Source organism: Nycticebus coucang, chromosome 3 (assembly GCF_027406575.1).
Source record: "Nycticebus coucang isolate mNycCou1 chromosome 3, mNycCou1.pri, whole genome shotgun sequence".
Lineage (NCBI taxonomy): Eukaryota > Metazoa > Chordata > Mammalia > Primates > Lorisidae > Nycticebus > Nycticebus coucang.
In genome coordinates this window covers 4,890,563-4,918,235 of record NC_069782.1, presented here as the reverse complement: position 1 = coordinate 4,918,235, position 27,673 = coordinate 4,890,563, and the positions used below count along the sequence as shown (strand labels likewise).

The following is a 27,673-nucleotide window of genomic DNA, read 5'->3' as shown; positions in this document are numbered from 1 at the left end:
TGGTGCTCTGTTGACACCACACAGAGGTTGGGCCACGCGGGTTACAGTCAGACGCCCAGACAGCAGGGGTCACTGTCCCTGCCTATAACTGGGGATGTCCTATGTCACCGGGTGCCCCAATTTCCCCCTTGCAGGGCCCTGGAGCGGCAGAAAGGGTCTACCCAGCTTTCCAAATCAAATCCCCTCTTCTTCAATTGGGAAAACAGAAGCCCTCCAGAAACCCCTCACCCAAAGTCACTGCATGTTGAAGAACAAAATGGGACCAGAACGGTGCCCAGGAACCAACGGGCTAGTGTCTCCTGCTCTGTCACCTCCATCCCAGCCAATGGGCTAGTGTCTCCTGCTCTGTCACCTCCATCCCAGCCAACGGGCTAGTGTCTCCTGCTCTGTGTCACCTCCATCCCAGCCAGCGGGCTAGTGTCTCCTGCTCTGTCACCTCCATCCCAGCCAGCGGGCTACTGTCTCCTGCTCTGTGTCACCTCCATCCCAGCCAACGGGCTAGTGTCTCCTGTTCTGTGTCACCTCCATCCCAGCCAACGGGCTAGTGTCTCCTGCTCTGTGTCACCTCCATCCCAGCCAGCAGGCTAGTGTCTCCTGCTCTGTCACCTCCATCCCAGCCAACGGGCTAGTGTCTCCTGTTCTGTGTCACCTCCATCCCAGCCAACGGGCTAGTATCTCCTGCTCTGTGTCACCTCCATCCCAGCCAACGGGCTAGTGTCTCCTGCTCTGTGTCACCTCCATCCCAGCCAACGGGCTAGTGTCTCCTGCTCTGTGTCACCTCCATCCCAGCCAACGGGCTAGTGTCTCTTGCTCTGTGTCACCTCCATCCCAGCCAACGGGCTAGTGTCTCCTGCTCTGTCACCTCCATCCCAGCCAACGGGCTAGTGTCTCCTGCTCTGTGTCACCTCCATCCCAGCTAACGGGCTAGTGTCTCCTGCTCTGTGTCACCTCCATCCCAGCCAGCGGGCTAGTGTCTCCTGCTCTGTCACCTCCATCCCAGCCAACGGGCTAGTGTCTCCTGCTCTGTGTCACCTCCATCCCAGCCAACGGGCTAGTGTCTCCTGCTCTGTGTCACCTCCATCCAGCCAACGGGCTAGTGTCTCCTGCTCTGTGTCACCTCCATCAGGCTTCAGATGACATTTTTGAGTACATGCTCATAAGGTTATGGGAACACCTTTGCCTGCACTCAGGAGAATCTGGAACGGAAGAGGGGACTTCTGAGCTCCCGCAGGGAACATCTCTCAGGGGCTGGGACCTCAGTCCTTGCTTAGGCTCTGCACAACCCCAACAGGCTGACAAGCTCTTTCCTGCACCGCAGCTGACACCCTTGAACTCTGCATCCCAATGGCACAGTGCAGCGCTCGGCACCCAGCAGACACACAATGTGTGCTTATTGGTGACGAGCAGTGTGGAGCTGTGGGGGTGGGCAGGATGAGGCTGGAGAGGGTGGGAAGCGGGCACAATGACTCAGAAAAAGGGGTGGCCTGGGGTCCCTCAGGACAGGCAAACAGGCCTCATCCTCTCCCCACATGTACCAGGAGATGTGAGCTATCCCAAACGCACGTGCACACAAAACGGCACCTTCCCAGCTTTCAAATAACCTTGCCACTCTTAGGGACATTTCCCAGTGCTTCTCAGACTGAGGTGCCTACAGGCATCTCCCTCAGAGATCCTTGGGCAGAAGGCTCTGGATCTGCAGTGGGACAAATCCCCCACCCTGGTGTGTCTGCTGCAAGAGAGCCACATTCCAGAACACCCCACCTCGGGGTAGAACCATCAGATGTTTCATTATTTGCTGGTCCCTGTGGGTTTGTGGCCCACCTCCCCACTCCACAAGGGCTTGTCACCTCGCATCACCAGGAACCCAGAAAAGGGCCCCTGTCAAAGGACCTGCTCAGCCAGGATTTGTCAAACTGAGCTGAACAGGGCTGTGCCTTTGTCTCCTGCATAATAGATGGATCAGTTATTTGATCAATAAACACAAGCAGATTTACATGTATCTTGTTAATTATTTAAGGTCACTACTTGTTAGCTATTTAAATGATCACTGACTTGTCTGAGAAGCAGCAAGGGTTAACTGAGCACCTACTATGTGCCGGATGTTTAATCGAATCCTCAGACCAAGCCCAGGGGAGGGCCCATCCTCACCCTTGACTCCTCCACAGGGGGTAGAAGGTTCAGAAGGGTGAAGTTATGTGTCCCAGGTCAGGGTGCTGGTAACTGGCAGAGCTGAGACTCGAACCCAGGTCATGTGGAACCCAGAGGTCACTGTGTGCCCTACCACCAGGAGGGCTCTAGGATGATCCTGCACCCTGGACTCAGCACCATGATGTGCTGGGATTACATGCCTTGAGCACCACGTGCCCGTGGTTGCAGCTCAGCCCCCACAGTGTCTGAACCCCACTCACTCTCAACCCCCTGACTTGGGAATCTACACTCAGTCTGCCTTCTGTCCTCGAGGCTGGCCAGCCTCATGTGGCTTCCTGCTTTATAAGGCACAGACCCCTCCTCTCACCCTCCAACAATGGACACTGCCTGCCCAGAGCTGCCTGGGGTTAGGTCATGCCCCTACCACACTGGAGCAGGGTAGACACGGCAGGAGATAAGCCAGATCTGAATATGCCATTGGGCAGGGTAACAGGGCTGTGCTGGAGAGCCACCCCACCAAGGCCAACTCCCTGAGGCCCTGCCTCTCTGGCCAGCTTCCTTCCCTTCCTCTGAACTATCACTGAACAGCTTCCCTAAGTCACCTTAGGTGCCCTTATGTGACTCAAGATATGTACATGTAAGGAGCCAAGTAATATGCTTATTTTATAACCTCATGCTGAAAAATTCTCCCCAGCCCAGAGTGATTTTCTTCCTTTGACCAGACTATGGAAACTTAGAAAGCTATCCAATTTCCCCTTTTGCCTTGGCAACTAGGGAACTCAAAACTCCACTTAATGTTCAGTGGCAATAACTCTCACACGAGGCTCTAAGCTTCACTTGTAAGCTGTTCACGCCTCTCATTTTCACTTTCCTGTCCACACACATGTTGCAAGCTACCACAGCAGCTTCAGATACCTTTGGCGAACAATAGAATGAGCAAATAATCAGGTGACCAGCATCGATAATGATCACGATCGGGTATTTTATGAGATTGCCAAAGACAATGACCCAATCGGTCTGGGCCTCCCTGGGCAGCCACTCACCAGGCAGACGAACTCTGGAAGGTCATCAGCGGTGTGCTGTGGGTGTCTCCCCGCAGTGTGTGCAAGGCCTGAGGGGCTTGCGGCAGCGGGGCTGGAGGAGGCTGCGGCTGTGGGGCCGGCTGCCCCGGCCGAGGGCCCCGAGCAGGGTTCCCCCACTGCCGAGGGTCCTGCTTCATCCATCGTCCGTGGATACCCCACCGTGTCAGGTACACCTTGCAAATGTCGTAGTTCATTGCCGAGTAATACAAAAGATCCAGAACCAGGAGCATCAACACGAAAAAGCCATAGATCCACACTCCCAACAGTGCGGTGTAATTGCTGGGGAAAGACAGAGAGAGACTGATAACTACCCAGCTCTGGCCAGAGTTAATCAGCAGGTTGATTACAGGACATGGTGCAACCTGGGGCTATCCTGGGGTCTGCAGAGGAGAGGCCCTGGGTCCCTCTGCAGGGCAGGGGCCTGGCTCCCCTCTTCTACTTACCCCATGTCCCTCCTTCCCTGGAATCCCACTTGAGTATCCTTAGGCTGGGATCCCTGTGGGTCCCACACTTTTGGGCACTTAAAAGAATTCTGAACTGGCATTTGAGGCTCCCAAGATGGCAGTGTCTACCCTCACCTGCTCCTTCCCCAACACGTTGGTCTACTTTGACCTGCCCCTGTCTGCCAGGGGTGTCCCCTGCTGGCCCATCCTCCAGGCCTCTGCTTGGGTTGTTTCTGCCACCTGGGATGTTGTCACTCTAGTCTTTGCAAGCTCCTTCCATCCTGCACACCCACTTCACTCCATCCTTCCCCCTCTGGGGTCACCTTCACCGAGCATGACCCCCTGACATCATTTCTCTCATTCATCCCCCTAGCATGTCCCCACTGAGGGCAGCTCCATGCTCCCCAAGCAGAAGTGACAAAAGTCACTGGAGAGTTCTCAGCTGCAAATGCTCCCAGTAGTGTTCCAAAGCCCGGATCCCTGTGTCAGGATGACTCTTCACGGAAGAGCCAACTCTGCCCCAGGCCTTTGCACAGGTAATGCCTTCTGCCTGGGCAGCCCTTTCTTTTCCCTGCCAGAGGCTACTTTCCCCAGAAAGCTGCCCAGACACCCTGCCCTGCTTATACAGCCAGGTCAAACCCCTCCTCTGCGCACAGCCCTAGGGTCCCCTCAAGCCCAGCCACCACCACCTGGGACCATGTCTGCCTCCCACCCCATCCCCAACCCCAGGCCTGGGTCTGAGCCTCCCCCACTGTGTTCTGGGGTGGGGGGGGACTGTGTCCTGGGCCTGCCACTGCAGGTGGGGCCCCTGCGCTCTGAATGGTGCTTGGCAGGGACTGTGGCTGTTCAAAGGCCCCACTTTATTAATCACTCAAATGCCACTTCCCTCTGCTTCCTGCTGGGGGCATCTGTGCAGGTGGGCGCACTGCAGGTGTGGAGGAAGAGCATTAACCAGCGCTGAAGAGCAGAGCCAGTGTCCCTCCCGTGCACGAGGCTGCCTCACATCCTTCGGTGGGGGGAACCCACCCCACCTCTTGCCTGGGCCGAGCCTCTCCGGGTATAGCAGGTCCCCTGAGACCCTCTATGAAGCCCAAGGCAGGAGCCAGCCTGCAGCCAGGAGACCTGCTTCTGCATCCTCCTTTGCCCGACATGCTATGTGGTCTAGGAGAGCTCCTGCCCATCTCTGGGCCTGGAGGAGATGACCACAAGGCTTTTCCCAGTCTCAACCTGCAGGCTCGGTTCAGCCCTGGCTCTAGCTGTGGCCTCTGCAGGACGGGGCTGCCCTTGTCAGACTCCTCCAACCCTACCAGGGCTGAGCCTGATTCCACTCTCAATCTGGAAATCCTTCCCTCCCCTGCTTGGCTGAGTTTTTGGCCTGAAGACTTAGGTTGGGCATCTGGGGTATTCCTGGATAGAGGGTGGGGATTGGGAGCCCTCCCCATGTCCTGAGCACTTAGCATGAGGCAGCCATGGGACAGGTGCTCAGGGCTTAGTAGCTGCCTCTTGGGGATCCACTTCCCACCACCACCCCCAGGAAGCCTGCCACAGTCTGATGGGCCTGCTTACACTAAGGTGTGAGTGGCTGATAGCCAGGCCCCAGACTGCCTTTCTAAAGGAGAGGTTAATTTTGTCTGGGGCCAGGGCCTGACCCAGCATGCTGGGGCATGGTCAGGGGTGGATGTCCACACAGACCAGAAGGCAGGCCTAGCTCTGGCTTCCCCTAGTATCCTCCCTCCTGTAGCACCCACAAAGCTGTGCTAAGCCAGGCTCTTCCCCAGAGGTTCCCATGACAGCAGCTTTGGGCTGAGGATGCTGTCCAGCAAAAGGGCATTCTGGACACCAGCTGGGGGTGGTGGGTTGGCCACAGACTGGGCAACAAACCACTGGGACCCAGAAATAACAGTACTGGAGGCAGCAGTGGACACTCGGCCCCCTGTCTGCTTTCTGCCTTAGCCCACTTGACGCTCGCTTCAATCACAGAAGGAAACAGCGTTATCATCACCATCCCTGTTTTACAGTTGGAAAACTGAGGCTCAGAGGAATTAAGACACTGTCTAAGATCCCACAGCCACTCAGCTGCAGAACCAGGATTTGAACAGCCAGTCAACCTCCAGAGTGGGGGTTCCTAACCCCTGCACAACCCTGCCTTGGCCAGGTGCCACCCAGGTTGTGGGGTAGCCAGGCTGCCTCCAGCCTGAGGGCACTCCTGCCTGGGGGCCTTTGTCCATCCTGCTCCACTGCCTGGAACTCACTCCCTCCCTCCCATGCACCCAGCTGGCCCTGCTGCCATGTCTTAGCTCAGCTGTCACCTCCTCCAAGAAGCCTTCCTCAGTGTCCTGTGTCAGTTGAACCCCTCCCTTGGGCTCCTGCAGCCAGCAGATGTCCCCCCGAACACACTGTTATCTTTGCTGCTCTGCCTGTGAGATCCAACAACCTTCCCTTAAGGGCAGGGCTGGGGTCCAGCCCCTGCAGCTAATGATACCACTTTAGCTGATGCCCTGAATGCTACTGACAAGCGGTGACATCAGCAGCTCTGATCTTACCGCCTTCTTCACCAGTTTTTGTATTTTTTTTCTTTCTTGAGACAGAGTCTCACTATGTCAACCTCAGAGAGTGCTGTGGCACCACAGCTCACAGCAACCTCAAACTCTTAGGCTTAAGTGATTCTCTTGCCTCAGCCTCCCAAGAAGCTGGGACTACAGGTGCCACAGTACCTGGCTAATTTTTGTTGTAGTTGTCATTATTGTTTAGCAGGCCCAGGCTGGGTTTGAACCCACGCAGCCCCGGTGTATGTGGCTGTGCCCTAACCACGGAGCTAGGGGCACCAAGCCTAGTTTTCGTATTCTTTATGTGTATTCACCAAGAGTTAACAGAAATACCAGCAATGACATCACGCCAGTGCCCCTGGCAACTGTGCCATGAATTAGGAGTTAGTATTCCCACCCTACCCATGAGAAATGAGGCCCCCACAGGCAAAGTCACTTGCCAAAGACCACATAGGCGGTAAGTGGCAGTGCTGGGATACGGACCATCTGACCTCAGAGTGTGCTGGGTCTTGGGGAAGTTCTGAGGTTGGGTCTAGGACAGAGGTCCACTGGGCTGCATCTTCCTGGCCTGCCCACTGGTCCTGGCTCACCCTCTACCAGTAATGGAGCACAGTCTCAATGCTCCCGCCTCTGAGCATCATGCCTTATCAGCGTGGGTTTTGTCACTGCGTGCCTGCATACCGCTGGGCTTGCTCTGTAGCCAAAGCACACGGCCCCATCCTGCAGCCCTCTCAGCTGGCCAGGGAAGGGGGGGGCCTGCTCGAAGGACATGGGGGCTGGGCACCTGTGCCATTTCCCTCTCTGCAAGGGGGCCAGCCTGGAGGCAGCAGGCCGAGAAGCGGGCCCTGGGTGCCGTCTTGAGGCCTCTCTCCTGCCTCCCATGGCCTATCCGCCCCTCGCTCAGCCAGCTGGGAGGATTCAGGGTTTGGGTTTTTTGTTTTTTTTTTTTAATTTTGAAATTTAATTAAAAATATGTGACTTGGAAACTAACTCCATCCAGATGCAAGGATGTATTGTGTGTATAAGTGTTTTGTAAATGGCAAAAGATAAAAAATAGAGGCCATTTTATGGGGCAAGATGAGGAGTCAGCCAAAGCTAAAGACAGCAATTTTTCACCATATTTTGGGATATTTACTGATTCAAATTCTTTTGGTGCATCCCAAGCAATAAACAAAACCTCTGATGGAGGAATCTCACTGAACATCTTCCCGGGAGCAGCCGCAGCTATCTCAGCGGGAAGGGCGGCTGCAGTCAGGGCTGAGCAGATGGAAGTCCCCGTCACCACCCCACTAGGCAGACGCATTTGCGGGTTCAGGAGGAGAGTCTCTGAGGCCATCATGTCAGAAAGAGACACCGGCTGTGGGGGCCTGGCCTGATCAGGCTTGGCTGGGAGATGGCAGATGTCCCTTTCTGCCAACCTCTTCTAAAAACTGGCAGCGTTGTGCCCCCTCACAGGAGTGGCCTCGGGCCAGTGTGACAAGGTAGATGACCATAGTGACTAAGGTGTCAGCTCAGGCAGTCAGGGCTTTGTGAATTCAAATCCTGGCTCTGCAAAGTTCTCTTTCGGTGATCTTAGGAAACTGAGCTTCAGTTTCCCCATCTGTGTAATGGAGATAAATACACTTCTCACTCCGTGGTGTGACTGTGAGGCTTAATGAGAGCATGTGAGGGCCTGGAGAGAAGGGACCTAGTAAATCCTGGCTCATGGGATGAAGGCACAGCAAGAGTGCTTAATAGGTCTAGACACAGAGAGGCAAGGTGCCTTGCCCAAGGTCACACAGCACAGTGCTGTACCGTGGTGGCACACAGCCTTTGGGCCCAGAATAAATCTAGTGAAGCCACGTCTATCACTATCAAAACACTCACTGTCCCTCCCTGGAGGCTTTCCCAACAGGGTCAGTCCCCAACCACGGTAATAAGCTTGGACAAGGGATGTGCTTTGGCCACGTCCAAGCAGAAGCTTAGACCAGCCCAGGGTGTGTACCACTGCTCTTTCCTCTCTGCTGGGGGAAAGCCTGCCTGGTGCAGGGACTGCTTCCCTGACTAGTCACAGAATGCTCCATGTGCAGAGCCTCAGTGGCCAAGAGGGACATGGAGCATGAGCAAAAAGTAGGCCTTTAGCCTGGGAACTTAGGGGTGCTCATTACCCCAGCATAATTTAGCCCACAATGACTGTATTCCTTGTGTGCTGTGTGGCCACAGGCAAGTTTTTGCCCTCTCTTCAGCCCTGGTGAATGGGACTTCTTCATAGATAACAACTCTGCAAGGGATGGAAGGAGTTAGCATGATCTGTCCCCTTGTATTAGAGCAAGTCCTTGTAAATGTTCATTGCTTCCCTTCTCATGGCCTAGGGGAAAAGGTAGGCCTTTGGGGACAGAGGTTTCATGCACAAAAAAGGGAGGGATGACTTATGTGCTCCACACGCTGAGGCCTTCCCTCCCCTCACCCCACCCCTGCAGCCCACCTGCCTGGTGCAGGATTGCCCACACATTAAGGCTCTCCCACACCCCCTCCAGAGAAACTTTCCCTGTCCCCAGGGAGAACTGACCACCATCCCACCTGGAAAGACAGAGGCTTTCACTGATGGCTCAGGGACCCGGGTCTGTATTACTGTCCCTGGTGTCCAGTGGGGCCCTGCATGGGAAGTGTGCGGTACACTTCTCCTCTATGCCTAGGGCCCTCTGCCCCAGCCCTGCCTCTGCATCCTCCCAGTGCCCGCCTGCCTGGAAGCGGGCAGCTCTCCGTGGCAGGGGGCCTGGCGAGACTGCTTCCTCACTCTGCCTGCCGTCCTGCCAGGCGGCCAGAGCAGAAACAAACCGTCTATTCCTGCAGAGAAACACAAGTAAGTCAGTCATCAGAGCGTGCTCCTTCCCCTGTCACCAGCCCCGCCTCCTGGGTGACTCACCAGTGGGAGGGTGGGGCTGGGGGAGTGGGAGCTCCGGGAGTCAGCATGAAGCCCCTCAGGGGCTACGGCTGGCCTGGTCCACCTAGACAGGCCGCCAACAGGCACTAACCTACCTGAGACACTGGACGACCGGCCTCCTGGCTGAGCCAGGCTTTCTGGATGCATCCAGGGGACAGAACTAGCACCCCTCAGACTCAACCTTCGTTATCATCACCCATGTGGCTCGGGACAGGTGACTTCAGCCCCTGTGCCGGAATAGCCACAGAGGTGGACTCTACCTGGGTCCCCTCACGCACAGAGGCTCCGTCCTACCAATCTGGTGACCTGGGATGTCAGCCTTGCCCCCGATCCCTGAGGCTCATCCTCGAGTTACCCCCTCCCTGCCACTAGCCCCACCTGGACACTGGGCTCTGCTCTAGCTTCAACCCTCACGCCAAGGTCCCAGGGGCAGGGGGCTTTCATGCCCCTAATCTGAGCTCTGGGCTACCCTTAACACCCCCATGGCTTCTGGGGGCATCCTAAGTCCTCTTAGGCCTCTCCCCTGCACCTTCTGTGCAGCACAACTCAGCTTGAAGCCTCCAGGGCCTACAACACCTCACCAGGGAAAGGCCACGCACCTCCCCCGTCCCAGTCCTCTGTCCCCTGGTCCCCCTTGTACTTCCTGCTTGGCTGCAGTCAGCTCTGCCTAGACTGCTCTTTTCTCCAGGCCTTGGGCTCCCACCTTCCTAAACACTGGTGGCTGAGAACCAGGCACCACCCTTCCCTCCACAGGCTGAGGAGCACCTATCACCTGAAAGGCCCAGGATGGAGGCGGGGATGAAAGCTGAGTCCTCCCTGGTGGGTACCGCCTCCCTACCCCCACCTGCGGAAAGGGAGGTGGCGAGAAGATCTCTAGAGAATGACAAGGGAGGGAATCCCCCCAGGACAGCAGTTCTTAGAGGCAACTGTGCCCCCATGTTCAGTAATGTCAGGAGACATTGCCCGCAGTCCCGGGGTAGTGGGGAGGAGGTGCTCCTGGCATCTAGGGAGTGGAGCCCAGGGACACTGCTGAGCACAGGGAATGATCCAGTCCCAAAGGTCAGCGTGCTGGGTGGCCATCCCTGCTCTGGGGCCTCTCCCCACCAGGATTTCCCTCTGTGAGGAGAAGCTCCAGAATTATGAAGGCAACGTCCAAACTATATGGGGAGGCTCCCGGCCCCCCACTGTCTGGCTGCTTTCATTGGGCAAGTCACTTGGCCACTCTGTGTCCTGTCTTCCTCACGCAGGATGGGCCACGGCTCCACTGCCAGGTGACCTCAGTGGCATAAGGACAGAATACAGCACAGGCCTCCCCTACACTGCGTGCCACACGTGTGCTTTTTAGGGCTAAAGAAGAAAAAATGTAAGTTAAAATTTCATTCTTCAACCTTCCCGTTCCCCCAGCGGAAGGCCTCTACTCTGGAGCCCGGCAACTCCCCAGCCACAACCAGGACCCCCGGCGCTGACACAGTGGAGTCTTCCGTGTGAAATCCTGTGTAAATGTGCAGATTATAGAAACCTGTGGGCTCCAAATGAGGATCCCAGACACCAGTTGCCAGACCTTGTAGAAACCTGATCGTTTTGCCAAGCCTTGGTCTGGCTTTCAGCCGGCACCTGCAACACACCAGGGTCCTAACCCCAGCTCTGGCACCACCCGCCCCCCTCAGGCAATCAGTTCTTGGTCTTATGGAAGGTTTGGGTCAAATTCCAGGCCTGATTCCAGCCCTAATGTGATGGGCAGGCCTTGCTAAACAACTTCACACACAGAATTATTCCAAGGCCTGAGCAGATGGCAAGATATTCGGGGGAAGCACCCATGCATTTGAGGAAGGAAGGCTGGGAGCTGGCCTGGGGGAAGGGGAGATTGGATGATAGTCAAGGAGTTTGCACTCCTGCCCAGCCAGAGGGAAGATGTGACATCCCCCAAGGGAGGGCAGCATGGTGGTAGACCCCTGGGGCCTCAGCACGAGACAGAAGTCGAGGCTCAGACCTCTGCCCCACTGCCTTTTGCGGCTGCCATTAACCCCTTCAATGGTCACTCCACGAACATCCCTTTCAGGCAGATTTTTCCTTATGTTAAAAAATTCATCTGCCCCAAGAGTCAGCCTCTTACTTATTGGGAAAACATTTGAAGTATTCCCATTAAAATCAGGGAGAAGGTAAGAAGTTTGACAATTCTAAAGACCACCCGAGAGTGACTAGCCAGCACGATTAGACCAGAAACCAAAATGAAGCACAAAAATCAGAAAGTAGGAGATAACATTATCATTGTTTTGCAAATGGAATAACTGGAAGCCTAAGAGAAGCAATTAAAAAAATATTATAAAGGTAAGAAGTTTCAGTAAGGTGGCTGAATATAAATTTATATGTGAAATTCCCCAGCTTTTCTCTTCTTAACCATACTCAGAGGATACGGTGGAAGGCCTTATTTATGAAGCAACATGAAAAGAAATAACTAGAAATAAATGTGAAAGATATGCACACTATAAAGAAAACTATAAAGTGCTACCAAAAAATGTTGAACAAGTGGAATGACATTTGGATAAGAATATTCAATATCATGAAAAGTCAATTCTTAGATTAATCTGTGAATTCAATACAATCAGAGGTAAAAAACACTAACTGGATTTTGGGGGGTGGGGTAGTAGGGAAACTGCAAAAGTTAATTCTAAAGTTCATATAACAAAAGAGCCAGGGGGAATAGACGAGACACTAAAACATGAAAAGTCACAGTAGTTAATACAGTAGTTAAACTAACCGATCGGTGAAAGCCACCAACTCACCACAATCTACCACAATACTCAAATTTAGCACATGATGGTATATGATAAGTATGCATTTCACAATAACAGAGGAAAGATTGCCAATTCAATGAATGGAGCTAGACAACTGGCTGCCCACTTAGAAAAAATAATTAAAAACTAGGTTGGATTCCTACCTTGAAACTTGCATCAAAATAAATTTCTAATAGATCAAAGATCTGGAGCTGAAAAAAATTAAGACATAAAAGAAGAAGAAGAAAATATGGGGGAATTTTTCATGACCTCAGAGTAGAAAAAGCCTTTCTCAGTATGACATAAAACCCAAAAACCATATAAGAAAAAATATAGATAAAACGTGATGACATAATAATTAAGCATGAGGAGAATATCATGAAGTCAAAGACACTCCCTACTTCCTTCATATATAAAGAATTTCTATAAATAAATAAGGACCAAAAATTCAATAGAAAAAAGGCAAAAGATATAAACAGCGAGCTCACAGCAAAAGAAATACAAATGGCTCCCAAATGTGGGAAAAGCAGTGAGCTTCAGCCGTGACGCAGGAAATGCAGGCTGCTTCCATCCTCCCTGCCTTTAACATTCCTGTCACTTTCCTGCCAGCAAGCTCCTCCTCTTTCTGCACAGCACAGGGCCCCTCCATCAGGGGACCCTGCTCTCAATGTGTTTTAATCACCCTCAGGACAAGAACTGAGGGGGATTAATCTCTTGGTCAACAGTGTTAACTAGTATTTGTTGAACGAGTAATGAATGAATGAAGGAACTCTGACTCAGTGGATCCCAGCCCCAAGTGTCTTCTGTGCCTCAGAGCCCTCCACATACTCAACCTTGCTTAACTCTGCAGGAGCCCTCAAAGGTGGGTCTCATGTGCCCATTTCTCAGATGGGAAAACTAATGCCCAGAAGTCAGAACGGGCCAGAAGCCCTGGTCTCCCGGAGACTTTCTGAGACTCCTTCCAGGTCACCCACACTTGGCAGCGGTTGCCCAACAGCTTCCCCACTGGGCGGGTGTTTGGGGAGGCGTATTGCTCTGGCCATGTCGGGGTGGCCCCGTGTGACACTCACTTGTGCACGTAGCCCTCGGAGCTGGCCGTCAGGTTGGCCTGCATCACCGCCTGGAACTCCGTCTCGTTGCAGCAGTACTTGAAGACCGTGTTGTTGTGGTGACAACAGAGGATGAAGGTTTTGTTGTCCGAGAGCCGGGGGCAGTGGAAGCCAAAGTGGTAGCGGCCTTTGTGGTCCGTGTATGGTTCACAGACCCGGAAATGTGCGGACAAGACTGGAAAACAGAGTCACCTGGGGCTCAGCAGGGGACGGGGGGCCCTCACCACCCCGGGTGCCACAGCGTGCAGACCAGTCAGCCTGTGCCAGGCTCCTGCAGACCCCTTCCATCGCCAGGAAGTCTCTGAGACCCACTGTGAGCCTCACCTTTCCCGGGGACTCCTCCAGGCTCCTGTCACCCCGGGGCTTCCAGCCCTGGTTACACTCCCTGTGTCCCCCAGATGGGGGCTCTTTGAGTGTAGGGCTGCAGCTCAAGCTCACATGGAGCCCCTTCCACAGCCTGGTATGCAGCAGGTGCTCAATTAGGAAACCAACCGACTATGCATCTCCCAGACCCATCTCACTTAATCTACATGGCCACCCCAGCAGTCAGGTTTGGGCAACTGAGGCTCAGGTACCTAAGGGAATTTGCCTGAGTTGATAAGTGGTGGTGGAGCAGGAACGGACCCCGGGCCTGCCTGGCTTCAAAGTCCAGGCCCTCCCTACACCTCTGCTGCTAGCTCTAGTGACCTTTGCTCCTGGGTGGGCTGGAGTGGGCCCATGGACAGGTCCAGGCTGCAAGAACCCTATTAGATCCCTCTTGTGTCAAAAGCAGTAGCCCCTGAGTCCCTTGGTCTCTACTGAACTTGTGCCCTAGACCCTAAGGTCCCCCAGGGCCTGCCTGGGCCACCCTGGCTCGCAGTGGTAGAGCTGCCTTGCTTGGGCCCCTTTCAGCCCCTGCTCACAAAGGGAGGCTCCTATGCAGCCCCCATGCCGCCTGTGGTGACAAATAGGCGCGAGAGCCTGAACAAATATAACAATGGAAAAAACCTGGGCCCACTGTCTCAGGCTTAATTAGTATCTTCATAAAGGGATCGTTGTATCTAATTTGTATCGCTGAAAGGGGGCTTCACTGGCTGAATACATTTCTCCAACCATAAAGGCGCTGGTTTGTGGTGGCTCCTCCAGCTAGTTCAAAGCTCTGCGTCTGCCAGGAGGTTATTAGACTGCGGCCCACGCAGCCGCCCGCAGCCTGCCGCAGGGAAGTCCAACTGGGCTGGGCTGGCAGGTGGGTAGTAACCCTCACGAGTCAGGGTGCTGAGGCTGCCTGGGTGGCCGGGTGAAATTCTATGCCCCTTCCTCAAAGGACAGCACCTGCTTCCCTGGGGATGAGCATGACCAGTGCAGGAGGAAGGCCCCAGCTTTCTGGGAGTCAGGGGAGCCCCCCCAGGCCTCCTCCTCATCCTCATCCTTAGGAGATAGGAGACTCCCTGAGGGGGACACAGAAGTTAAGTACAGCTGGGCAGAAGCCTCTGCACCACTCTGCTGGCTCCTGTGTGCAGAGGAGAAAACTGAACTCAGGAGTGGCAGTTCTCAGAGCACAGTCACTGACCTGCTGTGTTGGCACCTTCCCTCCTCCACACCACGCACCCCCAGGGTTTTGTCAGAAATGTGGATTCCAGGGCTCCTCAGCAGACCTTCTAAATCAGAAGATCTGGGGTGTGCCCCACAATCTGTCCTACAAGTCCTCCAGGGATCTGAGACCCAAAGGCCTAGAGGGAGGAGGTGCTGGAGGAGAGAGGCAGGCAGGCAATTCCAGCCACAGGCCAGGCCTCTGCCCAGGACCATGGGGAGCCCTGCCTGTGTCCACTCACATTCAGCCTGTAGGCAGCTGCGGAGGGACCAGGTACACCTGTGATGCTAGTCAAAGAGTCAGGCTCAGGCCTGAGATTAGCCCAAGAGACCGCTCTAGGACATGGGGAGGGCACAGAGTGGGGAGACAGCATGGAAGAGGTGGCCTTTGAGCTGGGCTTCGAGATCTTGGGAGGATCCTGATACGTGGGGGGCCGGGGGGTTGGAGGGTGGCGAGGAGAGGCCCAGTGAGGGACAGGGAGGTAGAAGGGCCCTGCCCAGCACCCAGCACCCCCTCTCAGCCCCTATTGGACAGTCAGTGTCACTGGCTTTTGTCATTTGGCAACAACAAGGAGGCCTCTGTAACCAGCAGAGCACAGAGGGCATGAGCAGACGTGGGGAGTAGGGGTGGCTCCTTCTGCTTCCAGTCTCGGCACAATGTGACCCTCAGGCGGATGGATGCCCAGTAGGAGGCCAGTGGGTTCTGGGCCACTGGGAAAACCAGCCCAAGCAGGGAAGGGACACACAGGGGTGGGCAATGCTCTTGGGTCCCTGAGCCTTGAGTCACAAATGCACCCTGCGTGCAGAGCCCAGTAGGACTCCTGGTTCTAGATGGCCTTCCTTTAATGGCCAGCTCTGCCCTGACTGTGTGATCCTGAGCAGAATGCTCTTCTTCTCTGGGTGTCAAGCTCCTCTTTTGTAAATTGAGGAGTGAGGATCCAGTGGGCCAATGCACGGGAAGCTCCTGAAGCAAAGAGACACAGTTGGGTGAACGGTGGTCCCCAGACGCCTGGCCTGGGCTTGGTTTTGGCTCTGCTGTTCTGGGAGTCCTTCCCAGCATCCCCAAACCTCTCACAGCCTCCCTCTGAGCTGTACCCCCTGCAAAGGGACAAAACCCACCAGACCAAGGTCCACAGCTCTGCCAGAGCATGGGGGCATGAGCCAAGACAGAGAGACAAATGGACAGAGGGGGGACAAAGAAAGAGGTGGAGGCAGAGACAGGGAGACAGGCTAAGAGACAGAGAGAGAGGGAAACAAAGACAGATGAGACAGAAACAGAGAAAGAAAGACAGAGACACGGGGCGGCGGGAGAGATGGAGACAGGAAGAACCCCTTGCTCAGAACAGACCCTGGTCTGGGCTACCCTGGCCGTCTGAGATTACTGGGGGCCAGGGGACTTCTCCAGTCAGTTATCCTAGTTTGGAGGAACAAAGGACTTGGCTTGTGCTTATCTCCATAACCTGTGTAACCCTAGCTAGGATCACAGGGACAGCCCTGGAGGTCGTTCTGGTGCCCCCAGGTTGAGCCCAGCATTGTCCTCTTGCCTGGCCAGGCTCCACTAGCTGAAGTCATTCAGACAGGTCAGTCCCCATTCCAGCCTCAGTTTCCTCATCTATAAACTGGGATGACCACACACTGCCTAACTTCAACTTACAGGGGTGAAGTAGAGATTGGGTGTCAGGGCTTGTCCCAGAGCCTCCAGCAGCCAGCTGAACCCCCACGGCAAGCTCACAGGACTGTGGTGCACAGTGGGTCCTCATCCCAAACCAGCTCAGCACCAGGGAAACCAGTGGGGTGGGGGACTCAAGGCAGGCCCCTGTTGGCCCCCAGAACCCCAGATGGGCCAGCACCAACCCCAGGGAGGGCCCACTCATCCCCAGCCCTGGCTGCCCCCTCTCCACTAAACATCCATGGAGGTTTTACCTGCAGAAAACAGCAACGAGAAGAGGACGGTGAGCACATTCAGGGACTGCTGGCCACAACTGGTCATCGTTTGGCTTGCATCGATCCGTCCGGAGCTGCCTGTTTAACGAGATCCAGGAGAGGCTGGGTGGGGCTGTCTCGCCTGACACCAGCCTGGCTGCCCAGTGGGGGCCTGGCAGGCGGCAACAGAGAAGCCAGTTTGCTGGGAGCAGCGACCGGACTCAGATGATGGAGATGCTGCCACCCAATTTCCTTTCTGGAGCAAATGAATTTCCCCTACCAGCCAACTGTCACCTCCTTTTCTTTTCACAGCAAAAATGGGACTTAATCAAAGGAGGATGGATGGCTCAGGTGGTGGAAGTGACCTGCGGGCAGATGCTGGTGGACAGATGCCTGGAACCACAGGAGTGAGGATGCCCAGGTCAGGGAGTGAGGATGCCCAGTGAGGACTCCCAGAACTCAGGTCTCCCCACTTTTGTCACTAGTGGCGACTTCCATCAACCCCTCTACATGTATGCACTGTGCTGGGCACTTTTCCAGGCATGAGGGATGTAGCAATGAACAAAATAGAAACTGCCTGCCTCCTGCTTGCTGCTGCGTCCTAGCGAGGAAGGCCGGCGGTACACAAACAATGAATATGTAAAATGCTGCTGGCCTCTGAGTACACGCCCTGAAGAACTGAAGCAGAAACTCCACCAGACACGTGTACACCCCCATTCACAGCAGCAGCCTCATTCACATTAGCCAAAAGAGGGGAGTAACCCAAGAGCCCGCGGATGGATGAATGGATAAACCAGACGCAGTGTACACACACAATGGAATGTTCTTCTGCCTTAAACAACAAGGAGATTCTGACACTGGCTACACCCTGCTGAGACCTGCTGCAACCTACAGGACATTGTGCCACCGAACCAAGGCAGACACACAAAGACAAACCCCGTGAGACTCCATGCACAGAGACCCCTGCGGTAGTTAGGTTCAGAGCAAGGGCACGAAGAACAGTGGGTGCTGGGGCTGCGAGGAGGGGCCCTGTGGGATGGTGCTCAACCGGGACTGTTTCAGTTTGGGAAGATGAAACCATTTGGAGGTGGATGGTGGCGACGGTGGGATTGCCGTCCGCTGCCAGTGTGAGTGTCTGAACCGCGTTCCTGAGGGAGGTTAAAGCGGGTGGTTCAATGTTATGCTTCGGGTTCCCACAATACAGTTTTTAAAAAAGTGCGTTGAGGGGAAATAAAGCAGGTGAGCCAGGGGCGCCGAGAATGGTGATGTGGGAGCTGCTTTAGCCCAGGAGGTCGGGGAATGTGATGTTTGAGCAGGACTTGAGTGAGGCAGGAGAGAAGAGAGTCCTGTGGCTCTCGGGATAAAGGTGTCGCAGACCAAAGGGGAAGCAGGTGCTCCCTGAGGTGGAACAGCGAGGAAGCTGGTAGCAGGGGAGAGGAAATGGAAGCTTGGGGAGGAGGCCTAAGTGTCCGCTGTATAAACTGTGTGGCCCTCCCATGAATTGTAACCTCCAACCCATTTATAGGTTGAAGTCCTAACTCCCAGTAGCTCAGAATATGACCTTGTTTGGAAATAGGGTCATTGCAGAGATAATTAGTTAAGATCAGGTCACTGGAATGGGGGGGCACTATCCCATGTGACTGTGTCCTTATAAAAAGGAGAAATTTGGGCACAGACACACAAGTACAGGGGCACATCATATGCAGGTGGGGGCAGAGATTAGGGTGACGTGTATATATGCCAAGGAACACCGAAGATGGCCTGCAGGCCACTGAAGATAGGACAGGCCTGCAGCAGATCCTCCCTCCCAGCCCCAGTAGGAACCAGCTATGTGTACACCCTGGCCTTGGACTTCTGGCTTCCAAACTGTGAGGCTGTAAATTTCAGTAGTTTACACCACCGGTTTGTGATTCTTTATGCCAAGGCAACTGTGGACTGCTCCAAGGAAGGGGTGGGATGTGCAGGTGGGATGCTCACCTGTGCACCTAGGGCAGGATCTGAGGATGGTGGGACCCCGTGCCTGGAGGTGGGGGAGATGCTGGGGCCCCTCTGGTCTGGCTGAGCTGCCCCCTCCCCACCATCTGCTCCACTGTCCATACCTGGGGAGGCCCTCCACCCCAGGGGCCAGTGGGAGAAATGAACACAAGGCTGCAGAGATCTGCTGCAGGAGGAGACGGCTCTGAGGACATGGGGAAGGACCACACGCAGCCCAAAGAAGTGAGCCCCTCTGACTGCCCTGACATACATGGGCACCTGCTCTTGGCTGCCAGAGAGAGCAGAGAAGACACCAGCTTGGACCCCAAGGCAGCTTTGAATCCTGCCTTAGTGGGGGCAGAGCTAGGGCCACTGGGCAGGCAGAAGGGGAAACCACTCCAGCCACTCAGGTTGGAAATTTCAGAGCGAAGAGACGGCAAGACTCAGGCCAGATAGAGACATGGTGCTTATAGCCTGGCCCTGGCCTGGCCTCCAGGGCCTCAGTTTCCTCTGTGACATAGGCATTGTGGCAGTACGTAAGGTGCTGGGTGCTGTCCTTTTGAGGTCTGTTTTGCCGGAACAAGAGAAACAGATGCCATGATTATAAAATGTCAATGGAACTGGGGCTTTAATTTCATGCTTACTCTTGGTGGAGGGGCCTCAGCACGCTGCGGAGGGACCCCTCCTATCTCACCCGCAGCCCTCTCTGCTCCCACTGCTGCCCCACTCGTCCCCCATGGCTATAAGCTGCTTAATTGCTCTGAGCCCAAGCCGCCTCCTGGCCTCCCTCTGGGCCCTCCTAGGAGGATGAACTGAGATTAAAGCATCTGAGAAGTGCTTAGGGAAGGATTTTCTCCATGGAAATCTAAGGATCAGCCCTGAGAAGGCAGAGAGTGAGGGGTCCCCTGAGAGGACTCCCCAAGGCCCCATTCTATAGATGGGGAAGTGGGAGTAGAGACAGGTCTCCAGGCTCCAGGTCTTTCCGGTGCCTGTGGGGCGGAGCTGCCCCACTTTTGTGGCCAGGGCTTACTTCTAAGAGTTGGTGGGCTTGCAGGGAAAGTAAGGACTCCCGCCTGGCCTCCCTGCTGCTGTGCCTGTTCTGTGCAAAGCCCTGAGTATACTGGCTGACGTTGAGGGCTGGGCTTATCCCTGGGATGTCCCCTTCATTCCTGGGAGTGGGAATCTGACACTGCGTTAGAAGCTGCCCCGGTGCCACCTCCTCCAGGAAGCCTGCCTTGATTCTGTTAGCTGGATGAAGTCTGCCTCTCTCTTCAGGCTTACTGTAATTTCATCTCTTCTTTCATTAGTGTGTTAATTCATTTATTCAATCACCTATTCTCTAAGTACCCATGTACGGAGTCAGGCCCTGGATGGATTCTAGAGACACAGAGGAGGTGAGTCCCTGCCCTCAGGGTGGCCAGTGGCTCCCCTTTGAGATATACCCCTGTGACCTCTTCTATTGGGCCCTAAGGGTCCTTCACTGCCATCTGCAGTCCATCCTGCATCTGGTGTCTACACCTGGGAAGGCCCTCCACCCCTGGGCACAGCTGGAGAGGTGAGCACAGTCTGCAGAGATCTGCTGTGAGACCCAAAGGTGTGGGCTGAGGAGTTGCAGGACTGCGTGGAACCCCCACCCGGCAGCACACTGGCAGGCCCGCTGGGGGATTGAAATACCAGGGGTCTCTGGGCCTGCTGTGAGGGTCCCCTTGCTGTGGCTGTGCAGGTCCCTCATGCAGCAGGTGCACGTGCTGTGATACACTGCTCAGTGTCCATGACCCGACTGTGCCCCCCACTCCCACCCAGGTCCAGCCAATGGGTGAAAGCCACATCCCTATTCACCCGACAAGGGTCCAGGGTGAGGAGCATCTGGGTGAGGGGTGGGGGCTGCCCTTACACCTCAGACTCCTGAGGCAGCTCAGGTGCCAGAACTGAAGGCTAAATCCTCGGTGGAAAGAAAAACCTATGGTGCGTTTGAAGTTATGTGGGTGAAAAGCTTGAGGGTGCCATCTCAGATCCTTCCCAGGATCTGAGACAGCAAAGCTGAGAGGCCGACCTCCCCACCCCAGGCTGGATCAGAGAGCTGTGCTGGGAACCTCCCTGGGCCTCAGAGACTGGCAGCTGCTGTGATCCTTGCTGGGCCTCCATGAGTTCGACAGCACTGATAGTCACCAAAGCCGTCCCTTGGGCCCCTTAGGGGAGTCTGCAGAGGGGGACCTTGACTCAGGGTTGCTAGGCTCTGGGGAGGCCATGTCATGCTACCAGATACGCCACCAAAGAGCCCCACAGGTGAGGTCTGCAGCGTCCGGGAATGGTGGCTAAAAGGCAGTCAGCTCTTGTCAACCCTGCCCTGCGCAGCCCCTCTCACTGCTGATCTGGCCTGGCAGACACCAGCTGAGCTCTTCTCAAGTGCCGGGCACAACTCTAGAACTTTACGGTATTGTCTTAGGTGACGCCCACGTCAGCCCTATAAGGCAGAAAGGGAAGACCAAGACTCAGAGAGGTGACATGTCAAGCCCAAGGTCACCCAGCCACTCAGCAGCTGAAACAGGAGGCAAATCCAGGCTCCAAAGCTCCACTTCCCTGCACTGACAAAGTTTCCGGGGCATCCCATGGCCCCCCCAGAAAGCACATTCCCACAGATTAGGTTCATCCTCCTGGGTTTTATTTCTTCGAAAAGTGTTAAACTGCCTGATAGCTCGTGACCAACAATAAAACTTTAATAACTGGAAGAACATTCTGGAAGAGTGAGACTTCCCCGAACACTTGCTGTTTGACTGGGTCCAGAATCACAGAGCCAGGCACACATCTCTGCAGTCCATCCCCCAGGTCAGCCAAGGACTGCCGCTCCAAGATGTAAAGATTATTTTTAAACACTGAATTTGGCGAGGCCGGGGAAGGGGAGGAAGGAGGGCATGTGAAGAGAAACAGAGCCAGGGAAGATGAATTAAACCCCACCGAGAACAACAACATGGGCTTGGCAGCGTGGGGTGAGGGAGGGACAGCAGGGTGAGGCCAGCATGCGGGGTGCGGGCCGGATGCCTGGAGACCCCCACAGGAGCAGGGGCTTCCTGCCTGGCACGCCCCACTCCGCCCGGCACACCATGTGCACTACCTCGTGTCTGGACAGTGCCAAGGGCAGCAAGGCCTGGGGCTGGGCTACTCTGTCTGGGCCAAGTTATGGCTCTACCTTTGGGAGCCACACCCCATGTGACCTGGAGTAAGTCACTGAGCCTTAGTCTCCTCAGCCCTGGAATGGGGATTAAAAATAGTCCCTAAATCACAGGGTCATTGTGATGACTTAGTGAAGCGGTGCATCAAAGCACTTGAACAGGGCTGGTGCCGAGGGCTGCTTCTCCTTTGCACGTGCTGTTCCTCCACACTGGGGCCACTCTGCCCCTCTTTGCAGCTGCAGGCTCAAGACTCGGCTGGGCCGTCTACCCATCAGGCCAGCTTTGCCTATCTGATTTCTTCACTCTCTGCAGCGGGCTCCTAAAACCATGCCCCTCCCCTCACCCAAGGCTTGCCACAGACTGTCCAGATCCACCAGGGCACGGGGAGGTGGGATTTCCCCATGGCCTTGTGGGTGAAGCATGCCCTGATGCCTGCTGGACTTGAAAAGGGGAGGGCCCCAGACTATGGCCCAAGGGTCAGGCCCTCAGGCTACAGGTGCTGAGAACAAAGGCTATCTGCCTGTGCCCCACACACACATGCCCTGCTCCACTGCCATGTGGGAGGGAGCTGAGCGTTAGGCAGCTGGAGGTGCAGCTCAGGAGCCCGGGCCTTGGCCCAGACTGGCCCTTTTTCCAATCAGGCCTGCCTGGGGACCTGGCTGGAGCCCCCCTCATCCAGGGAGCAGCCTCAGCTACCTGCCCTCCCAACTCCACCACCCAGAGAGTGGTTCCTCATCGACCAGCACCTAACACATTTCTGCTGTGGGCCACACACCATGCTGGGCACATGGGAGTCAGCCACAGATAACAGATAAGGGCCGTGGCCATGAGGCTGGCAGCTTGGGGGAGGCAGTCATGAACAGTCTCCATGCATAGTAGGTCACACCATGGACCAGCAATGAAACCTGGGCGTGGAGACTAGTGGTAGCAGCATTAGTAGGAATCAGTAATCGAGGAAGGGCAGGGCCCGCGGGGGCCTCACTGACAGTCCTTCTGGGGGTGGGCATGTCCTGGGGACATCAGCCAGTAGCTGTGATGCCCCCACTTCTCACCACTGCCCTGGACTGGACCATCAGGCTCCCTTCATGCAGAGAATGAGGGTCCCCAAGAAGGGACTCAAACTCCTGTGCCCATTTACATGGACTAATGCGTGCTCACACCCCAGGCAGCACACCCGTGCACATACAGTGTCACCAGCCACATTTATCCTGCACAAATTCCCCGGTTGCCGGTGCAGGCTTAATCCTGGGTGCATGAACTTTTGTTTTCAGGACAACATCCACTGAGAGGTTATGAAATCTTCCTCTGAACTGTGAAGTCCAGGAATAAACACTTCCCGAGGCTCCACACCTATGTGAAGTTAAGATCAAAACATGTCCTTCTGACCCCCTTGTGCTGTAGGAGGGAGCAGCGGGGGGAAATAGGTTATCCTTCCTCTCCATGCTGCTGCTGAGGTGGCTGGAGCATGTGCCTGGGGAAGGTCAGACACAGGACAGAGAGGCCACCCATTCACCTGCTGCCAGGGTGCCAGGCAGCATAGTCCACAGGATGGGGGAGGGCAGGTACCTGGAGCCCCAGTAAGGGCTGCTGTGAACTGAGCCTTGTTGGAGCCCAGCCCTGCACAGATGATATACCCATGAATCCAGCCCTGCTGGGACCACTTTGTTTGTAGCATGTGGCCTGGCACACAGTAGGCACTTTATAAATGTTGCACATTGGCTGAATGAGTGCAGAAATCATCCCCTACAGGAACAGGGGCTTCCTGCCTGGCACGCCCCACTCCGCCTGGCACACCATGTGCACTACCTCGTGTCTGGACAGTGCCAAGGGCAGCAAGGCCTGGGGCTGGGCTACTCTGTCTGGGCCAAGTTATGGCTCTACCTTTGGGAGCCACAACCCATGTGACCTGAGCCTTAGTCTCCTCAGCCCTGGAATGGGGATTAAAAATAGTCCCTAAATCACAGGGTCATTGTGATGACTTAGTGAAGCGGTGCATCAAAGCACTTGAACAGGGCTGGTGCTGAGGGCTGCTTCTCCTTTGCACAATCCCCTTTTGAGCCCCTGCCCCGGGCCAGTTTTGTGCCCATAAAATTCTCTGTCTGTGTTACTTTCTTGAATATTTGAGATAGGTACCACTTCTGGCCCATTTTACAGAAAAGAAAAATCGAGGCCCAGGGAAGGGTGGGATTTGCCGAGGGCACCCAGCTAAAAGTGATGAAGTTGGAAATCCTGGCCCTGCTGAAGGCCTCAGATGCTTCACTCTGCCCCTTGAGGGGTGAGCGGCTCCCTCCACCCAGCCTCAGCTTTCTTCTTACTTAAAGGGAAGGCTTGGCTGAGACTTGACGGCCCTCTGCCTCTGCCTGTCCTCATGAATTATTTGGTTGGACCATGGAGATAAAACAACCCCTGGAAATCCCAGAGGCATTTATCCCCCAGTGGAGAAACATAAAAATACCACATGAAGAATGAATCACTTAAAGTGTCAAAGCAGGAAGAGGAAAGCCAGGCACACAGAACGCCCATCAGAGGGTGGCCCTGGGTTTCTCCTGAACTCCCTGGCCTCTCTTCTGGCCTTTCTTGGTGTGAGAGGCCCAGGCCCTGGGACCCTTTCTTCACTGGGATAAAGAAAAGACAAAGCCCTAAGCCTCAGTTTTGCCTCTGTAAATAGGGATGACAAGCCCTCCTTGAAGGGTATTTGGGAGGGGCTGTTTGTTCATTCACTCATTCATTCATTCACTAGTTCATCTCATATCAGAAGTGATGCTGGACGGTCCCTGTGAAGCCAAGCAAATCCCCTCAACACCATGACTAAGCCATCCTGATGTCACGCTCTCCAAGGCCTTCCATAGCCCTCACGGACAAGCCAGGCCCTACTCTAAATATTCGGCCTTCTCTTCCCAACCACCCTCTCTAGGTTGGCCTCTTGACCCCAGGACACTGAAGCACAAAGATGGTTGGTAAGTTACCCAAGGTCACACAGAAGGCAGGAGGTCGTACCAGCACCCATGAACTCCTGCAGGCTCCTGCCCCTCTGCTCAGAGCCTGCTTTTGCTCACTGCCACAAACTCTTCACCATAGCCTTTCACATTCCTCTGTGACAGAGGGTCACCTGGCGGCCTTGCCTGGCTTCTCCAGCAGCCCCCCAGCCACCAGCCTGACCTGGCACACAGCTGGGCTCGGCCAGGGTTTGACCCCAAAGGAACAAATGCATGCCACCACCAGGAGTGCCTGGAAACTTCTGCAGCACGTGCCTCACCTGCCCTGTGACTTGGGGGCAGAACCCTCCATGGACCCTGGCTGCCATCCCCCTATGGCTGCGGGCCCATCCTTGCCCTTGGTCACCACTAACCCTAAACTTCAGTAAAAGGGGAGCAACTAGACCCAGCCTCCTATAGGAAAAAGCCTACTCACGTGCAGGAAAAAATTCAGCCTGTTTCTCTGGGGTGGGACTAGGACTGGGAGCTGAGTTGGCCCAGCTGGAGCCCAGCTCCTGCCTGGGCCCTCGGGCCTGGGGCTGCCACCACCAAGCTAAGCATGACAGCAACTGTCCTGCAGTCCCCACTGCAGCCCAGGCTCGAGTCTGATGACCTTACATGTCATCACAGCACCAGCAAGGGTCCCATGTTATAGGTGAGCAGGCTACGCCTGTTCCCCAGGAGATCTCATAATGAGGACCCAGGCCACAGGGCTCGAGGAGCCATACCTTGGTGGACACTTGGCTCGCCACGTGTGAGTTCCCTCTGGAGCCCCAGCCTCTGTCAGGCGAGTAGGTGTCAGTGCCACCACTGCCCCAGCCCTTCCTCTGTGTCAGGCACTGTCCTGTAAGCTGCGTGGAGAACACTGGGGAGAAGGAGCCCCAGAAACAGCAGGATCTGCTGAGGGCCCACGGCAGCAGGGGCATCAACTGGATCCAGCTGGGCTGACTTGTGTTGCTGCCCCTGTCCTGCCCAACCTAGCCCATCCCCATGTGTCAGCAGAGGGTCCTCTCTGTCGGGGTGGGGGAGGTGCCCATATCTGCCACTGTCAGAAACACATCGGTGACTTCCCTGTCCATGTGGACACAGCCCAAGGGCCCAGCTGGCCTGGGAAGCCACATCTCCCAGGTCCTGGGTACCCCCCAGCCCAGCCCACAGCCATCTCTCACCCCAGGCCTTTGTGCACTGTGGTCCCTCTGCCGTACTGTTGGCTGGCATTCCTGTCTGGCAAGCATCACGGCTTCTGGGTGGCATTTAAACCCACCCGTACAGGAGGCCAGCTCGCCTCTCCCTCCCTCTTGTCCCTGGAATCCTGCCCGTCCTGAGCAAGGCCAGAGATTAACCTCCTTGTTTGTCCCTTTCGGGGTGAGTCCAGACCTCCTGGTGTACCTTATCTAGCTACAGCTTAGACAGACAATGGAAGCCCAGAGGGATCGCTGCCACGCGGGGTAACCATGGGGCCGTGGGAGCCAGGATGTGCCCGATGCAGCCTGGTGGTGGGGTAGGGACAAGAGGGGGTATTTATTTAAACATCACTATTAGGAGGTTCTGTGATTATCCCCAATTTATAGATGAGGAAACTGAGGCACAGAAGTTTAAGTAACTTGTTCTGGGCTGCCCCACAAGTGTGGCAGAGCCAGTACTCAAACTGAGGGGTCTGGCAATAGGCTCCCAAGGATGAGTAGGAGGGTTGGGGGCTGTTCTTGGTGGAGGGACCAAGACACACAAAGTTCCTGGCTGGCTCTTGAGACTCAGCACAGCCTCAGGGAACCGGCAGGGCTCTGAGTTTGGGGTCTGAACACTCAAGTTCAAGTCCTAGCTCTGCCACTCCTCCGCTGTGTGAGTCCAAACAAGGCCCTTGGCCTCTCTGAGCCTGAGCTGCCTTACTACCTATGACACACTTTACTCCTTTTATCCATTCTTGACAGAGGCTGGAGCAGCCTGGGGCTGGGGTTGTGGATACCTAGAGGTCAGACGACTCCAGCCCTGCCCAAGGATGCCCAAGAGGCTGGTCTCACTGAGTCCTCGGCTCTGCAGGCCCTCGCCTCAGGGATGGTGTGACACCCCTGACACTCTTTCTCCGTTGGCCTAAAGGCATCGGGTACTAGAACATTCATTGCAGCACTGTGAGAGGAAAACCCTGGAGAAAACCCAGATGTATAAATAGGAAAACGTATGCTGGGGATAGCCAACCCTAGAGCACTCTGTGGCTACTCAAATGAACAGCCACACAAATGTGCTGGGCTCCAGGCTCCACTTATATACATATAAAGAAAAGTATTACTGCCCCTATCAATTGCAAACAGGTCCAACCTCCAGGTAGCTGTGGTGGGGGTGGTACTTGGAAGGCTTTGCCTCTGGCTCCTGGGCCTGCAGTGGGAATTGGATTTCTGCTTCCCCTAGGGAGCCCCAGACACCCTGTTCCTTAGAGGGCTTCTCAGCCATAAGCCCTCTGTGCCTATGTCAGTCAGGGTTGTGGGGTCATATAGCGTCCCCCTATATCTCAGGGCTTTAACCTGTCCTGGAGACACATGGGACCTAAGCCAGGCCATAGAATCCCAGAGCCACCTTGTGCAGGTGGCTCCTCTGACCTTAGGAGAGTTGGTCCTTCCTCTGTAAATGGGTGCCATCCCCACCAAGTCAGGAGGAAGATCAGCTGAGCTATAGAATACGCACTCAAGGCAGAGAATGGCCTCAGGTGATTCAGAGAGGCAGGAGGGGCTCCCTCTGGCCCTGGAAGAAGTCACAGTGTAGGCGGTGGAGGTGGAGGCATGGCAAACCACAAGGCTCTACAGATGCTAGTGGGAAATGAAGCTCTTCAGGGGCAAAGAGCTCTCTCTTGTGCTCGACAGGCCTAGTCTCCAGCCACCCTGCTCCCACAGAGTGTGGTCATGGGCCCCGCAGTGGGGGGCCGGCTGGAAACGCAGGCTCCACCCCCAGGACTGCCAGATGAGAACAGGGCGGGGCATAGGACCTGCTTCTTTCCCACTTTCCAGGGGATGTCCATGCCTGCGGGAAAAGGGCAGGACACTTTTCC

At 55.3% G+C, this 27,673-nt stretch overlaps 1 protein-coding gene across 4 annotated transcripts in view; it reads right to left on the bottom strand.

Annotated features, from left to right (window-relative positions):
- SHISAL1 (shisa like 1) overlaps positions 1 to 27,673 on the bottom strand; it is a 68,888-nt gene that overhangs the window by 27,580 nt on the left and 13,635 nt on the right. For all 4 annotated transcript variants that reach the window (XM_053584680.1, XM_053584681.1, XM_053584683.1 and 1 more), the window contains exons 2-4: positions 16,518 to 16,616; positions 12,987 to 13,200; positions 3,192 to 3,509 (exon numbers count right to left, since the gene is read on the bottom strand). In XM_053584680.1, the coding sequence (XP_053440655.1) occupies positions 3,192 to 3,509; positions 12,987 to 13,200; positions 16,518 to 16,584 (599 nt within the window). In that variant the 5' untranslated portion in view covers positions 16,585 to 16,616. The remainder of the gene's footprint in view (positions 1 to 3,191; positions 3,510 to 12,986; positions 13,201 to 16,517; positions 16,617 to 27,673) is intronic.